The sequence below is a fragment of the Pleurodeles waltl genome, chromosome 2_1, assembly GCF_031143425.1.
Source record: "Pleurodeles waltl isolate 20211129_DDA chromosome 2_1, aPleWal1.hap1.20221129, whole genome shotgun sequence".
Lineage (NCBI taxonomy): Eukaryota > Metazoa > Chordata > Amphibia > Caudata > Salamandridae > Pleurodeles > Pleurodeles waltl.
Genome location: NC_090438.1, coordinates 372,308,427 through 372,327,124, shown reverse-complemented (window position 1 = coordinate 372,327,124; position 18,698 = coordinate 372,308,427). Strand labels below are relative to the sequence as shown.

The 18,698-nt window shown below is 45.2% G+C and overlaps 1 protein-coding gene across 2 annotated transcripts in view; it reads left to right on the top strand.

Moving 5' to 3' along the window:
• Positions 1-18,698, top strand: part of CHM (CHM Rab escort protein) — an 810,608-nt gene that overhangs the window by 584,146 nt on the left and 207,764 nt on the right. For both annotated transcript variants that reach the window (XM_069212659.1, XM_069212657.1), the window contains exon 11: positions 15,642-15,705. In XM_069212659.1, the coding sequence (XP_069068760.1) occupies positions 15,642-15,705 (64 nt within the window). The remainder of the gene's footprint in view (positions 1-15,641; positions 15,706-18,698) is intronic.

Sequence of the window (18,698 nt, the reverse complement as noted above, 5' to 3'; positions counted from 1 at the left end):
CGATTCCCTTTACCCTCATCACTAGCTTTTCAGACAGAGAAGGTAGATATGTCATACTTCATGGTCGCCTCCTCAAGGATGCGGTGCTACTGGTGAATGTCTATGCGCCAAATACAGATTCCCCTGATTTTTTTTTTACACCATCTCCTCCATTATGGACAGATTTGATGTTGATCGCAAGTTGATTGGGGGGAACTTCAATATGATACAGGACCCATCGCCTGACTCTAGTGGCTTATACCCCACTAGTAAATCACAGGCTGCTAGAGTGCTTCGGAACATTAAAGATACCTTCCATGTTCAGGATGCATGGTGCCACTTACACTCCACCACCCCTGCATTCTACTTCGCCCCACACGCAACATGGAATTGTGTTGATTACTAGCTGCTGTCTGTTCGTACCCTTCCGTGGCTGCACACAGTCTCTTATATGCCTCGTACACTTTTAGATCACGGACCAGTCCCAATGGACCTCCATATACCACTTCAATGTAATTTGGAGAAGCAGTGGACGTATCCTGGTTCTGCCCTGCTAGACTCAGTTTTCCATGGCCAGCTCCGGGAAGCAATTTTGAAGTATTTTAGTTTAAATTCAGGATCAGTGGCCCATCAAGCTACTCTCTCGGAGGCCTTCGAGGCCTATAGCTGGGAATATCCATTTCCAAACTCGCAGGAATTCTCAGAGAAATCCGCTGCAGCATGAGGCTGGTGGAGGAGTATCTCACAGAATTGGACAAGTCCAAAGTGACACAAACTGGGGGACTACTACTCGCTCAACGTTCAAAACTGATGGAAGAGTTACGCTTCCTGAGAGAGCGGAAGGTTGCCTACTTGGGGAAATATGCGAGGGCCCGCTGCTACGGTGAAGGGGAGTGGCCTGGGTAGACATTAGCTAATCTTTTGCACCCAACTCAACATCCCACTTACACAACAGAGCTTCACACTTCTGATGGCCCCGGGGCCACTGAAAACAAGGACACTGCTACAGTATTATGCTAGGCTCTACTCCACCTCTCTCTGGGGATGGTGCAGCCAGGGCAGCGTATCTGCAGGAGGTGGCAAGGTGTGGGTGGATGATGCACAGCGCCAATTTCTCAGTGAGCCAATTTCAGCTGAGGAGATTTGGCAGGCCATTGATGCATTAGATGGAACAGAGCCTCAGGCCTGGCCAACTTCACAGGTGCCTTTTACAAAGCATATAAGCCTATACTATCCCCGTACCTTTTAGAGATGTATGCTGAGGCCCTTGAACAGGAGAACTTCCGCCTACCCTAAGTCACAAAAAGACCCTAAGCTGTGCTCCTCCTATCTGCCCCTCTCCCTATTAAATGTTGATTATAAGATTTTAGCCAAAGTCACCTCTGAACGGCTTGCATTACTTATTGATAATATTATTTCCCCAGTGCAGACAGGGTTTGCCCCTCATAAATCCACAGCCTTCAATTTTCGCACAGTCTTCTCAGCTATAAACCTGCATATCACCCACCGTGACAGCGGCTATTGCACTCCTGGATGCGGAGAAGGCCTTTTCTTCGGGCGGTGCTGGAAAAACTGGGTCTCCCTAAGGGATTTATAAAACTCACCATGCTCCTTTACGCACTCCCAACTGCCCGTTTAAGAGTAAATGGGGTGCTTACAGGTGCATTCCCGATCGCTCGGGAAACCAAGCAGGGGTGCCTCTTGTCACCATTGCTTTTTAATATAGCTATGGACCCTTTGGTCCGTTACTTGCAAGCCAAGCATATGAAGCATGGACTTCGGTTTAAGCATGGCCCACTACTACTTAACATGTATGCAGATGACATCTTACTATTCATTTGTCACTCAAAATCCAACCTCCACCCCCTTATTTCTGAAATTATGTGCTTTGGAGAGTTTTATGGCTGCATATTAACTGGACGAAATCTGAGCTATTTTCGCTCACCCCGCCACTTCTGTGGAATCCAGCAACTGTCCACTCAAGTGGTGCAAGGACACGGCTAATTACTTGGGTATTATCATACATAGGGTCAGGGATCAGGTGATCATCTGAACTATGGGGCGACAATTGAGAAGTTAACAGTACAGGTAGAGAGGTGGATAAGGCTACCTTTCTCTGGCTGAGCGTGTGGCCCTCATCGAAATTATTGTACTCCCTTAGTTTTTATACTTTTTTCAAAATATTCCCATACCACTAACCAACGCCGCCTTCGCCCAGCTTCGGGGTTTGCTTACCCGCTTGTTTTGGGCTAGGCGGTGGCCACGGATTAGGTGGGTGACCCTGGTTCTGACGTGTGACGGGGGTAGGGGGTTGAAGTACCCAATTTTCAAATTTACTATCTTGCTGCTCCAGCTCAATTGGCTGTGGATGCCAGGATGGCTCCCATCCTGCCTGAGAGGGATCATGCCGTTCCTATTCCCCTGTCCTCCCTCCTTCCGCAAGGCATCAAATGGGACCCTGGTGACATACAACCATTTTCCACTACATGCTGGGCCTGGCAGAAACTTAATCGAGTTCTGGGGATGGGCCTTTTATACTCCAGTGCACTCCTATTATTCAATGATCCCTGGATTCCGCCTACCCTGCAGCAGGTGGTCCAGCCCACCCTCATAAAATTTAATATCACTTCGATTGGTGACTTTTTCCCTAACGAGCATGCCCTAATGCATACTGGGGACCACAGATTTGACACAGCCACACAAATGGATCTTTTTATTTTTCGATGTTTACGTGCTTCAATTAGGTAGTGTATTCCCTCTTATGCTCTGGCCCCTGCAGACTTCACCCCATTGACAACTTTGATATCCATAGCTGATACAGGGCCCACCATTGCCAGATTGTATAGATGCTGCATGACCCTGAAACACACTCACAGTGAGAAAATACGGGCTCGTTGGTAGGCTGACTTGGGTTGTCCACTCCCGATAAACTCTGGGATTACTGCTGTACTCAAACAAAACCCATATCCCGAACCATCGCCATAAACTACTCCACGTTAAGTTTTTACATAGGGCATATTTTACCCCTGCAATGCTTGCAAAACCTGACCCCACCAGATCATCTGGTTGTCCCAAATGTGGTGGACCAGAGGCAGACTTGACCTGGTATTGTCCCCCTATTCACCAATACTGCAGCGATATATTCGCCCACCTCTCATTGATGTCAGATGTTGACTTAAACCCTGCCCCTCTGATGGCACTGCTGGGAAATGTCTGATGTACCCTTGGTGACACGTAGATACACAGGCATTGCTCTCCTACTAGCCAAACGAGAATTGGCCCTCCGCTGGGAAAGTGACAGATGGCCTACCATAAAGGCTTGGATGAAGTTTGATTTACTGTGACACCACTAGCAAAATCTATGCTACGCTTCAGCCCTCACATCGAGACCTAAAGATATATGGCAACCCCTGAGAGATTACTTTTTAACTCACCCACCCAATTCACAGATCGTGACACCTACTCCCTAGGCACTTTCTTCAAAATGTGCAGATGTCTACCTCTGACCTTTACCCATATGTTTTTCTGTGCCTTACCCATTTCTTCATAGGCAAATGTATGAAGTTATGTACCCCACTAACACAGTGTCGCTGATGAAGATTGCTATGATGCCTTTATGTACTCTTGCTGCACTAATGTTTAATGATATGGAAAGTGCGAGTGTTAAATGTCACTGTTGGATTTTCCTTGACTACTTTTCTTTTTTATTTTTGGTATTAAAAAATCAGTAAAAACTGTTTAAAAAAAAATATATATATATATATATATATATATATATATATATATATATATAATATATGATGTCTTCAAAAATGATTTGTCATTTTGGTTGAGTCTTTCTTACGCCATGTTTTGAATGCTTCAGTGCTTCCTAATACGGGCTTTGCTTGATATCATACCCACAAATCTGAGCTGACAAGGGCATATAATATTATCAACCACGTTTTCACTGTTGCAATTGGTGTGATTCTTAATGACCCAAGGATAGTTAGTACCAATGTCGATTTATTCGCATAGTGTTGTGATTTTACACATGGTGCATGTGCCACAAGGGTAGTGTCCTGAGTCTGGTGGCAGACCACATAGTGTAGTAGTGGACTAATTGGTCCCCGTTTTAAAAGAAAACAAGGGAAGGCCCCAATTATTGTCTGTATTGCATGAAATGCTCCAATATTTTGAGGCATCCAACGTTGCAGTGCATAGCCTAGGCAGAGGGGATTGGCTGCGTGGCCTAGTCTTTGGGAAAGCCCTGCCAGTCAACCCACCACTGCACATGGCCTTTCAATGTCTTTCTCAAGGAATACTAGGCCACGGGGCTTGGCCTTCAGCTATGCCCTGCACCAAATCTGTATGGGCAGAAAATCAAGCACAGCTTTCATGTGAGGGACTGGTCGGAAACCCTGGCCAGGCCCTACCCCCAACACCTGTGGATTGGCAGTCTTAGCTGCCACATTCCTATCCTTATTCTATTGCAGCATGGATTGGCCACTTAGGCTGGTCTTCAACCAGGCCCATCCACCAACATCAACAGACGGCCTTGTCCCACGTGCAGCAGGGGTTGGCAGCAGCTGCCCAGCTCCCACACTGCATTCCCTTTGGCCATGTAAATCTGGGGTAGGCCTCGGGCCTTGCTTTCAGCCAGGCCAGCAATCAGTTTACCATGGGTGTTGAACTTGAAATGTTGCATTGCCTTCAGCCATGCGAATCGTAGTGTTCTTGTGGCTCTCTTCTAATGATTGTGTTCTTGGTTGTAAAGCACAGCAGGGTTTGGCTAAAGCCTGTACCTGTGCACCTCACCCACCATTAATAGTTAAACTCCCTCAGTTAAAAAAAAAAAAATATATATATATATATATATATATATATATATATATATATATATGTATTTTGTAAAAAAAAAATTACTTTTTTTTTTTTTTACATCTTATTTTTTAGTAGGGTCGTGGACTCTTATTCTGGGCTTGTGAACACTCAGTGGGGTTTTGTGCTCACAAACCTGGACCTGAGGTTTGTGAACTATGCAACAACAGCTACATGTTTTTTGGATTTTGTTCCTTGGGGTCTTTTTGGGCTTCTCCTCCTCCTCCCACCCTTTCCCCCAAACATATCATGGGGACAGAGGGAAGGTCCAATGATGCTAGGTTTATAACCCATTTGCCTTGTAACCGGGTCATGGCGCTCCCGGTCACAGAATGCGACCCCTGGCCGCAGGGGTTGTACCCCGGGGGCACGAATGAGAGTAACAGCGTCCGGGATGCTGTTCGTAACCCGGATATCCGGGTTGAGAGCCCATCAAAGGGGGAGGCAACGCAGAAGACGCTGGCAAGCAGGAAGGAGGAGGAGAGCGAGAGGAGCAAGCCACCGGAGGTCCAGAGCGAGGAAGCCGGCAAGGAGGAACGAAGTGCACTACGACCATCCCACGAACGATCCAGCCATGTCTCTGGAGGGGCATGGCTAACTCAGGTACGGTCATGCTTTTGAGTGCGATATAGTCCATTCTGGGGAAAGGACGGGAGCGGAGATGGGAAAACAGGGGGGGGAAGGAGCTGGGTGAGGGCGGAGAGGGAAGTACATGAGACGGTAATCATGTGTATATATATATATATATATATATATATATATATATATATATATATATATATATATATATATATATATATATATAAAAACAAAGACACCTCCTCCGGGAGGAGGATAATACCGCCCACATCGTTTAGCACAATAGCACAGACTTGCATGGGTGTTTTAAGCACTTTTTCCTGGAGAGTTTCATTTGCTTGAGGGAGAAGGACGAAATCCAGACCCTGGTTACCACCCACCACCTGCACTAAAACCTCGCTCCCCTCTACTAACCCACAGAAAGCGAGAACCCTAGAAACCCCACTTACCTACTTCTCTGTTTTCTCTGGGTCTCCGGACGCCGTCTTGACTGGAGCACGCCCCTACATCCCCTGGAGTGCCGAAGTGATCCGTGATGAACCTGAAGGGGAAACGATAACACCATTAAGAACAATGGGAGACAAAAGAGAGAAGAGACCTTAAGAAACACCACCACGAAGGGACAAGAGGGGAAGAACCAGAATAAAAATTACATAAAATGTATCAAATAAAGAGCACTTAAGCAGCATACCGTGTCTTGCGAATCCTTCCATCATACAACTAGAACGGGGCCCCAATCCAGCCCGCCACAGTGGTGTCAGTAGTGGGATTTTTGCTCGAAGGAACACCACGGTATTGCCATCATGGAGGAGGGACCCACCATAGTCAATATGATGCAGCAACTGGCTGAAGGCCAGCGCCACCTTCAGATGGTTTGAGCAACAGAAAGAGGCAAAAAACCGACAGAGAGACACTCCAGAACTCCCTGAAAAGCCAAGCCCCCATCATGGCCAACAATCAGCTAGTCCACGAGAATGCCTTAAAAACCCTGACCGAAACCATATCATCCTCGAGGGTAGACCCCAACGTCCCCAGCTCAGTCCTCCAGAGGTACCAAGAAGGCGAGGATCCAGACGCCTTCTTTACGAACTTTGAAAGGGTGGCTACCTCCGCTTCCTGGCCCCAAGAACGATGCGAACAATGCGTAGCCCCCCTGTTAACAGGTAAACTGCAGGCAGCCTACCAGGCGGTGAATCCCGGGGGAACCACCCCGTACCCGGAAATAAAGAAAAGCATCCCGGAACATGTTGGGTTTGATACAGAACATTACAGACTCAGATTTAGAAAAACCAAATGGAGCGCCTCAGAAAATCCCTGGGCGGTATACTACCGCGTGAAGGATCTAGGGCTAAAATGGCTGGGCCCAATAGGCACAGACCAGGAAGACATCATCACAACAATCCTATTAGAACAGTATATGGAGGCATTATCAACGGCTGCGCGTAACTGGGTCAAACAACATACCAACGCAGACACCGTAATGACCATTGAACTGGCCTGTGCCTTTCACAGTTCTTCCGAGTTCAGGTCTGCACCCAGCCGGGGAAACCCCGTTCCCAGTCGTCCGAACACCCTGCCTCTTCATCCCCCAACCCAAAGAATACCCGGAGACACCGGAAGCTCTAGGCTGATGGACAGACTCCCTACCCAACAACCCCAATGCTATAGTTGCGGGAGTGGGGTCACATCACTCGTATGTACCCCCATAAAACAGAGAGGTCTGAGCCAATGGAGATCGGTATCACCCGAGGAAGGGTGTACTATGCAGGGAAAGAGGACAAGAAATACGTAAGAGAGATGGTGGTCAACGGACGTAGGTCCACAGTGTTAGTCGACTCCGGTTGTAGTCAATCGGTTATCAGGGCCAGCCTGATAGACAACCACACGCTCACTCCAGGAGCGGCAGTAGCCATATGTTGTATCCACGGAGACTTAAGGAAATATCCGTTGTCATGGGTCTCCCTTAAGTGGGGTGACAGACAGGACACGCTCAGGATGGGGGTCATAGAGCGGCTAGTTGAAGAGGTCCTTATTGGAACCGATTATGCATAGTTTGCGGCTCTCCTAGACAGTATACGAGATGGGGGGAAAACCGACCTCTGGTGGAAGGAGTCTCCTTTCGCAGAAGAGTTTATCCATCCGAATGTGACAAGATATAAACCCAGTAAAGCGGAGAAAAGAGAGAAGAAAAAGCTTTACATACCTGAGAGAGATAACCATAACAGGGTAATGATACGAGAAATTGCACTAACTAGCCTTACCCCCTTCCAGACTAGTCAACGGGAGGACCCTACCCTTCAACATGCCTGGAGAGCAGCAAGGCCCAGAAACCCAGGGTAGACGGGACCCTGTTTTTCCATGCAGAGAGATCTCTTATACAGGATAACAAGCCATAATAACCAGGAGAAAAAACAGTTGCTGGTACCCGAACCCTATCGCATGCAGGTCCTACAATTGGCTCATAGTGAGTCAGGGGGAGGCCACTATGGGAGGGAGAAAACCGAGGAATATATCTTGCATCGGTTTTACTGGCCAGGAGTATATTCCCAGATCTGCCGGTTTTGCCTACAGTGTCCCAAATGCCAGATAATCGACCCAGGCCCCTGGAAAAAGGTACCCTTATAACCGCTGCCTATCATTGACATCCCCTTCTCACAGGTTAGGATGGACCTGGTGGGACCCCTTATCCCTTCCTCAAAAGGCTATAGGTACATCCTGGTGTTAGTAGATTATGCAACCCGATATCCAGAAGCAATTCCCCTTACTAGTATAAACACCAAGAGCGTTGCCTACGCAATGGGTGGGTTTTTTTCACGGGTAGGATTCCCCAGAGAAATATTGACCCACCAGGGGACACAGTTCATGTCGAATCTAATGTCACAAATCTGCCAGATCTTAAAGATAAAACATATACGGACCTTGGTGTATCACCCCCAAACCGATGGTCTGGTAGAGAGATATAATCGCATACTGAAATCACTTTTAAAGAAAACAGTTTCCGACTCAGGCAAGGATTGGGACAAACAGTTACCCCCTGGTCCTATATGCAGTAAGAAAGCACAAGCAGTCCTCTACTGGCCATAGCCCCTTTGAGCTAGTGTTCGGGCGACAACCCCGAACCCTGTTGGATATGGCCGCAGAGATGCGGGAGGAAGACGAGGGTGGAGAAAAGGCCCTGCTAGAATATACCCAAAACCTGAAGTCCCAAGTCCAGACAGTGTGGAAGGATGTAAGGGAACACCTAGAGAAAGCCCATAATAAATAAAAACAGTATTATGACAGAAACACCCAACCCAGACACGTAGAGCCCGGTGAGAAGGTTCTTGTCCTGTTACCCAGTTCTGAGAACAAGCTCCTGCAAAGATGGCAGGGACCTTATAGGGTCCTAGGAGCTCCAGTGACATATACCATTGAGATAACAGAAAACCCGAAAAAGACCCAGGTCTATCACATTACATATTAAAAAAATGGGAAGAGCCCGACAAAAACCCAGGAGACCCCTCTCTGGGGTGCCTCGTTAATACTGTAAAAGACCTTGAGATCGAATTGTACCCAACTGATCAAGAACGCAAACCTGAGGAACCCCATAGGAACATTTCTCTCCTACCCGAGCAACAAAAACAACTAAGTTACCTCCTTTATAGGCATACACGTCTCTTTTCCACTCAACCTGGGAAAACAAACCTAGCTCAACACCACATAAAAACCCTACCCAGTAAAGTAATTCGCCTTTAGCCTTATCGGATTCCCGAAGCACGAAAACAGATTGTGGAACAAGAGATCGAGAAAATGCTACAAATGGGGGTCATAGAATCCTCGGCTAGACCTTGGTGTTCCCCGTGGTTCTAGTCCCAAAACCTGATGGGTCGATTCGTTTTTGCATTGATTTCAGACAGGTAAACGCCATATCACAGTTCGATACCTATCCCATTCCACATGTGGATGAACTTACAGAACAATTGGGAAAAGCCAAATATATGTCTACCCTAGACCTCACAAAAGGCTACTGGCAAATTCCCCTATCTTCTGAAGATAAGGAGAAAACAGCTTTTTCTACCCCATCAGGCTTGTACCAATTCACAGTGCTCCCATTTGGGTTACACGGGCGCCTGCGACGTTTCAACGGCTAATGGACAGCCTATTACGGAAGCACACCACCTTCGCTGCTGCGTACCTTGATGATATAGTGGTCTACAGCGAAACATGGCCCAACCACTTAACCCATCTGGATAACATATTTTCATTAATATATCAAGCCGGGTTGACTGCCAATCCAGCAAAAAGCCATCTGGCAAGTAATGACATAGCATATCTTGGGTACCATATACGAGGGGGCAAAATCAAACCCCAAATAGACAAAGTACACGTCATTCTACGTGTCCCATCCCCAACTACAAAGAAGGAAGCACGCTCCTTTCTGGGTCTTGTAGGTTACTATCGGAGGTTTATCCCTAATTATTCCACCCTTACAGCCCCCCTAACCGATCTGTTAAAAAAGGGTCAGCCAACGAAGATCACCAATCTCACACCGACCCAACATAAGAGTTATGTATCCCTACAGAAATACCTCACCTCTAAGCCCATACTGATTTCCATAAACCCTTTCATCTACAGACAGACGCCTCGGACATAGGTATAGGCGCTATTTTGTTTCAGAAGGATGAGGAGGATTCCAGTCATCCAATAGTGTATATCAGTCGGAAACTACTACCCCGTGCACAGCGATACCCAATTATCAAAAGGGAGTGCCTGGCCATCAAATGGGCCATTGAATGTCTACAATACTATCTACTAGGGCACCCTTTCCTGTTGTATACTGGCCATGCTCCCCTTACTTGGCTATCCCATCATGAAAACACCAACCCAAGAATACTCTGTTGGTTTATGGAACTACAACCTTTTGCTTTTCAGGTGAACCATCTTCCAGGGAATCTACTGTGCCACGCAGACTATCTGTCCCGATATCCCGCTGATCAGGGTCTGGAACAGCCCCAGTTGAGGGGGGGTGGGGGACATGTAACCGGGTCACGGCGCTCCTGGTCACAGAATGCGACCCTGGACCGCAGGAGTTGTACCCCAGGGACACGAATGAGAGTAACAGTGTCCGGGACGCTGTTCATAACCTGGAAATCCGGGTTGAGAGACCATCAAAGGGGGAGGCAATGCAGAAGACGCCGGCAAGCAGGAAGGAGGAGGAGAGCGGGAGGAGCAAGCCACCGGAGGTCCAGATTGAGGAAGCCGGCAAGGAGTAACGAAGTACACTACGACCGTCCCATGAACGATCCAGCCACGTCCCTGGAGGGGCGTAGCTAACTCAGGTACAGTCGTGCTTTCGAGTGCGATATAGCCCATTCTGGGGAAAACGGGGGGGGGGGTAAGCTGGGTGAGGGCGGAGAGGGAAGTACATGAGACGGTAATCATTTATATATAAAAGACACCTCCTCAGGGAGGAGGATAATACCACCCACATCGTTTAGCACAATAGCACAGACTTGCATGGGTGTTTTAAGCACTTTTTCCTGGAGCGTTTCATGTGCTTGAGGGAGAAGGACGAAACCCAGACCCTGGTTAACACCCACCACCTGCACTAAAACCCCTTAAACCTCGCTCCCCTGTACTAACTCACAGAAAGAGAGAACCCTAGAAACTCCACTTACCTACTTCTCTGTTTTCCCTGGGTCTCCGGTTGCCGTCTTGACTGGAGCACGCCCCTACATCCCCTGGAGTGCCGAAGTGATCCGTGACGAACCTGAATGGGAAACGATAAAACCATTAAGAACAAAGGGAGACAGAAGAGAGAAGAGGCCTCGAGAAACACCACCACGAAGGGACAAGAGGGGAAGAACCAGAATAAAAATCACATAAACTTTATCAAATAAAGAGCACTTAAGCAGCATACCGTGTCTTGCGAATCCTTCCATCATACAACTAGAACAGGGGCCCCAACCCAGCCCGCCACATGCCTGTTTCTCATAGTTGCTCAAAACTGGTTTATCTTTGTAGTTTATTTTGTTGTATAAATTAGACTTTGGGTGTGCTGCATTTTTGGTGGGCAGCTAGTGAAGTGCCGAATTGAATTCAAAGTGGTTTGTTTACAGTGAAGTCGAGTTTGTGGTTTGGCTGCCTGAAAGTAAGTCACCGGATCGAGATTAATTTTTTATTTTTATAGTAATTATTTCTATCATGACCCTCGTCCAGCCCTTATTTGGCAGTTGATTTCAACTATTATGGATCCAGGGATGTGTTAACGGTGACCACGTCATTTGCCTGAATAATTAGAATGGAAAGGGTCTGTATTATTCCTTTATTAAAGAAATCTTGCTTTTACTCCTCCATTTTAGACAACTGTTGTCATATTTCTTTGTTCCACGTATGCGCTAACATTACTGAAAAGGAAGTTACTACTCAGCTTTATGAGTTATGACCGATAATTCTCTGCTTAATCTGGCATAAGAAGGATTTCATCCCGATCATGGTTTTGAACGACCCATAGTTGTCTTAATTGGGGCGAATTTGCAGTTCTGATGTACAGGCAGCCTTTGATACTTTGTGCCATGATCCAATGGTGGGTAGACATATAGAGGTTAAAGTCCGGGGACCATTTTTATACTGGATTTGATCCTTTCTTTTGTGTCGTAGCCATCCAGTCTTTATGCCCTCTTTTAGGTTATGACCAAGCTTTGTTTTGTGGGGTTCCTCAGGGTTCCTCACTGAGCATATCATCTATCATGCAAGTGTTATGCAGATACTCTGCTGACTCTCAGGCTGGAAGGCAATAGTGGGAGGCCTGCTCTTCCCAATCGAATGTCCTAGCCTGAATCATAACTAAAAGAAAACTGGGGTTATGGTGTAGGATGTGAGCTTCCTCTTGGTGGTCAGGTATTCTGGGTCACAGGCTACCACCTTCCAGTAAAATGTTTTGGTGTAATATTTGATGATGAACTCTCTTTCAAGGCCCAGGTTGCTTAAGTACAAACATACAAAAAGTACATTTTGGGATTGAAAAAGCATAGAATGCTCGTTAGACTGATTTTTGATGCCAGGTAATGTGTAGATCTGGTTTGTAGAAACTGGTGGATGGCTCTTATTCCATCCTAGTGTCTAATGGACTTACGTAGACCAACTATTGTAGCCTTTAAAACTTCCTGTGGCAAATGTGTAACCCTGCCCCTAGTTTCTTCAGGCTATCTTTTGTGTATTGGACATATGATGATAAGGGCGTACATGGGGTTTGAGATCTAGCTAATAAATAATGCTATGCTTTGTGGCTGAAACCTTTCTTTATATCCTTTGTAAAATAAATGAAAGGTAGCCATTTAAGGTGGTCCTTATATCAGTGTTGTTTTTCCTCATGTGTCAAGTGATCTTGATTTGACTAACAATCTAATTTTTGCTTTAGGTCTTTCAGAATCATAATTTGTCTTGTCATGGTCCAATAAGGTATAACGGCTTCTATCTGATAATGTGTGATAGGCTTTCACTATCAACTCATCCAGATACAACAGGGACATGTGCCCCCTTTGTCTGTTTTTTTTATTCTTATTAATTCTGGGTTGTTTTTGAGGTCCTTCATTACTCGAGGCCTCACAGATTTTGTTCTGCATTATAAACCATTATTTCTAGAGTATTTTTCATAGCTGGTTTCAAAGTCTCGGAAAACAACAGTATAAAGGAAATATTTTGGGATCTCCGCGGTTAAGGTGAGAGTACAACTCGATGTTGGTTTAAATTAAAATTTTATTTCTGTTACGTGGTGGGGTGAATATCTAGATCATATGCACATTGTTTACGAAGTCCCTTTGCTGACTTTGCAAGTGAAGTAAAAGTATATATGTTTTCCAAATGTTTGCTAGCCAGGGTTGGTTTATGTTTCATTTGATGAGAGAGTACCATAGACTGGATTTTGAAGCAGAAACACAGTTTTAGTTTCTTGCTACATTTAGACATGTCTTCTTCAGTTGTTGCCAATGTTGGTATCTAATCATGGCACATTGGAGCTTCTTTAAAGTGATAGTCACTGGCCTTTTTGCACTTTGCCACTAGATCTGTTAGTGTTAAAAACATGATGATTTTCAGCTCCTTTGAAAAGCCCTCCATTGGTTTGCATTGACTTAATGTGAGAGAACATGATCATATTCAGCTTGAGTAGCACTTCACTAGTTTTCCTGTGCAGTGAAGGATTAAACCTAATTTGATCTATTTTAAAAAAAATCTTTTATTGATGTTTTTATAGCAGTAGAATAATAGATGTCAACGTTGCAGAGCTGAAAGGGAAAATGAACAATCACAAAAAGCAATTTGAGCATTATTAGGATTATTCATAGAGACATCAACTTCAGTTCATATATTACTATAGCTTGTAAATTCAAATAAATGTGTCACACTAATGTAGTATGACATCATAGGGGAACCATTCTCGGAAAGGACGCTCTATTTTGTGAAGGTTGGATTCGACTTGTCCTGGTCACCCTGTGATGAGTGACAAAGTGTGTGATCCTCTAACAATGGAGGAGACAGGAGGAAATGAGGTGGATTGCAATGGGAGGAGGTTAACAAGGGGATAGCATGAGTGAAGGTCTATGGTAGGAGGTCAGGGAGGGAAATAAATGTGGGCGGGGTTCCCAGACAGTGGCGGTATCTGGGCTGGCTACCTGGACAGTCAGGTTTTCGAGAAAGAGAGATCAGGGAGAGGAGGGCTGATGACATGTAGTGGGGTAATAGTAGGGAGCCGCGGGCCAAGTGAAGGATGTCTGTGAAAATACATTACTTAAGATAGCTTGGGGGGGGGGGTGGCTGTCTTCTCAAGTCAGTTCTTGAAATGGAGTAAGCATGGTGTTCCACACTGCTACCATGGGTCGCTACGGAGATGTCAGGTTTCTTCCTAGTGGAAGATGATGCTCTCTGCTTCCCCGCAGTGGAGCAGCACTGTGTACCATTGGGAAATCACTGGGGGTTGTTGGGCTCGCCAGTGCATGGCAAGGATACGCTATAGCCAATAGTAGAGAGAGATTGGCAAAATGTGATCATAATTTGTGGTTCTTCCCCCGTTTAAGGATTTCCAGGGCAGTTGCTTCCCTACGGTTCAGAGTGGAGAGCTCTGTTATAGTCTAGGGTGTTGTGTACAGAATACTATACTAGGGCACGATCATAGCATGTGTTGAAGGTCGGCCGTATGGAACTGGCATCTGAAAGAGGCTTCTAGTTGGAGATTCCTTACCTTAGAATTTCCCAAGGAGTCGGTCTGGATCCAGAGATTTTTCTCAGGCAGTACCCCTGCTGGATGTTCTTGAATTGTGCATTACGAGAGATGCTTTGAGAGGACTGTAGGGCTAGGTGCCATTCAGGGTCATGTAGGGGACACATTAGGTCTTCTTCCCATGTTTGGCTTAGGTGTGTCAGGGAGGCCCCAACGTGTTCCCTGGTGGCTTTATATAACCTTGTGACCTGGTGGCATCCTGCCCCCTAGGGTTTTCAGTGTGTGTGAGACCGTGTGGGGTGATGGCTCTTCTTCCACTGTGTGCCACAGATCCTGAAACTAGCCAACAATGGTCTTTAAAGGAGGAACTGGCCCAGGGGGATGTTGTAGTCTTGGCCCAGATTCTGGAGTTGCATACATCATATGGTGAAGCATAGACCCAGCTATATATCTCCCCCAATTACCTCTCACCCACTGCAAACTTTTACTGACTGCTCTCAGATATACTTTCCTTGAGTTGCTCTTTTTGATTGAGTAGAGGGCCAGGTTTTGTAAAAAGTGTAGACCACTAAGTCCTGATAGCATTGTGGTGGGAAGTAAGATAGTGGAGTTATATAATATTAGGAGTAAAGGGCATGGGTAGTACCTACCTACTACCGTAATTACTAGTGATACTTATAATATGTTGCTTTCCTATTACCCAATTGAAAAGGTGGGCAATTTAAAGCTTGATAATACACACACCAAGTGATTGTGCTAACAACTATTTTTTTTTACTCACAGCAGTATATTGAGTGCTCTTGTTCCATCTGTCCATTCACGTTAACATTAGCCTGCTCCAAATTCACCAGAACTTGATATGTAGTAAGAGCTGCTTTGTACGCTCGGTTTACTTTTAAAGGTAAGTAGAGTTGTAATGTGCGTTAGTACTGCAATAGGACAAACAAATTTAAGAGTATGCCACTCACTGTGCATCGCATGGGTTTTCCAGCCCCCTAAGTTGTTACTTGCTCTTCTTCTATTGCAGACAGCTGTCCAGGGCAGTGCTCATCACAGATCGATCAATATTAAAGTCCGATTCAGATCAACAGGTAAACATCAAAATTATGTGCATCTTTGCATGGTGTCATATCACTGCCATTGTGGATGTGCAGCATTTATATTGAAAAGGTCAAATAATACTGTATACTGAATGGCATCATAACAACCAGAAATTCACTGCAAGCTGCCAGCTAAAATTACTAATCTTTCGGGGAATGTAGATGTGACAAATGAACAACCGAATAAGAGCACTTGTTTTCATTGGAAACCACTTCACCATCCTTGGAGAGCGACGAGGAGGTAGACTCTGGTAACATACAGTTGGCGAAGCATGTCAGGTCATGCACACAATCCGAAATTGGTATAGGCGGGTGCAAGGTGTGTTCCAGATATTTGAGTAAATAAGTTTATTTCGCAGAATGTGTATACAGGAAACATTTCTGCAGAATACCTGCCGAATTTCTCTCTCATATAAAAGAGTACTTTATTTTGTATAAATACATAACGTAATGATTCCTCTTATCTTTTTCATCCTCTGTCTGTCCTCTGCCTTATTCTTCCCTCTTCCTTTCACTCCCCCCTGCTTCTTTTGGTCTTGACCTCAAGACCGCTGGCCTTTTATACATTAGGAAAGTAATTGATTGCATTTGCTAAATTGCCAGGACTTTGAAATTGTTCACGGGAACCCTCACGAACACGGAATAATTTACAAGAAAAAAAGATATTATTAAAATGGTACAGATCTTACATGCTTCAACTCTCTTCCTGGATCCATATCATTGATGCGACAAATCACAGGCCAAGGTTCTGAAGTCAGTATCGCAGTCACAATCTAACTCGTTAGTAACCTTGTACATCCATGCAATCTTCAGGTGCAGAGAAAAGTCTCAAATCCTTTGTTCTTTTCCTGCACGTTCGTGTTGCTTTTTAATGAAGACATTTTGAGAGAAAATAGCTATGCGCCAGGTTGATGTTTCAAAAATGTAGCACACCATTACCACGCACCCAGGTCTCACGCAGGTAGTGTTAGAACACACGCACCAGTAGGCCAGCCTAGCCACCTCCAAATTCAGAATACATTCAGATTTGCTGGGAAGTGGGGAGTGGATGAGGACGTCTAAAGAGTTTTATGCAACTCTAAAAAGCCACTGGAATTCAACTCAGTCTTGTGGAGTGCCAAAACTTTAAAGAATTAGAGCTGTATTATCAATATCCAGCTCCACAGCGTCAAGAAATCAATGCTTTGTAACAAAGATCTGGCCGGCCCATAATACCTACAGATTTAGTGTGATATGTTATTGACTTTAAACTTTTAAAAGCATATATGAAAATATTTTAAATGTGTGAGACCACGGAAGGCTAGTCTAGGGTGAACAGTTCTACTTTTCAGTCCCACAGGCACAGTATGGTTTGAAAATTGTTTAATCTTTTAAAAATTTTTGTGTGATGAGGCCCATTAAGTTGTGGGTAGGTGCACGTCTCCTGGAGGGCTTGGTCGGACCATAGAGGACCCGATGTTTCCACATCACTGACCTTTTGAAAGGAGTTCAGTGAATTTTGGACCACACCTTTGATTAGTCTTGGTGATGCAGGTGCTACTATGCAAATCCATCTGATAGCTCTGAGCACCTAAAGCCAGGTCACATGTAGCTTGAATCATCCTGGCCAAGTATATGGCAGGGACGGAGGCAGATATTGGGAGAACTGCTGTGTTACGGTTTATAAAAGAAATTAGGGCAGATGGGTGACAAACAAGGGATGTTAAGGGAAATATGGGAGTGTATGCTATTTGCTGTCGAGAGGGTATGGGGACAGTCTCCCTAAATTATTTATTTATTTGTGAAGCTTTATAAAGCCCGAACCTGACCCATCCGGGTATCAGAGTGCTGTAGAGGTAACAATCATGTTAGGACAGGATGGGTAGTGTAAGAAAAAAGCATGGGGAGTAATGCAAACCCAAAAAGATATACAGTACATCACAGCGGTTCGGTAAGTCCAAGAACCAAAAGGAGTCCACACACAAAAAGCATGTGGAGTCATGCTAACAGAAAAAGAGGTAGAGTACATCACAGCTATTCGGTAAGTCCAAGAACCAAAAGGAGTCCACTTGTAAATGAGCTAGCACGGAGAATAGGTACAGCTAGTGGAGGGGTCCATTAAACAGAAGTTTGTTTTGCTTCATTTTTGAGGAATGTAGAGGAGGGGTTTGTCCTGGTTTCTGGTGGTAGTGCATTCCATATTCTTAGGGCAAAACCGTAGAAATAGCAGTTGTAAGTTTTTGAACTTTTGTGGCTTCAATATTAGTCTGTTAGAGCTTCTTAAGGAGCGATTACCATCTGATAGTTCAAGTTTTTTGATCAGGTAGACAGGTGTGTAGTAATGAAGGACCTTAAGAGTAATGAGGCTAGTGGCTGAGGTTAGAGTGGCCCCTAGAGGGGCAAGCCTTAATTTGGATAAACTTGCCAGTGTAGTGCTCCCATAATCTAAGCAGGAGATGACTAGAGATTGAACAGCTGGCTGAAAGTCATCAGAGGGCAGGAAAGGTTTTATTTTGCTTAGTATATTTAGCTGGTACTTAGCTTCCCTGGTGGTGGGACTGATGTGATCTTGCATGTTCAGGTGTTTATCAAGCATTATTCCTGGAGATCTGGCAGAGTTGATCAAGTGAGGTGTGAAATTGAGGGTAATGAGTTGTTTTAGCCATTCTTCTATGGGGCTGAGTGATTGTGATGGGTGATCATGAGGAATTCGGTGTTGAGCATGTTAAGCCTGAGGTGATTACAGGTCAGCCAGTTTTGCGTTTTCAGCAGTGTGCAGTTTAGTGTTTTAATATCTTCAGGAGAAGAGATTTGCAAATACAGTTGTGTATCATCAGCGTACATGTGGTAGTGAATGTTGAAGAGCTTCAGAAAATCAGTAAACGGTTCCATCAGTAGATTGAAAAGGGTACTGATGTGGTGTTAGGGCTTGATTTACTTTGAATCTCAGTGATCTGTTGTGAATTAATGAGGCAAACCAGTTCAATACAGGACCAGATAGGCCT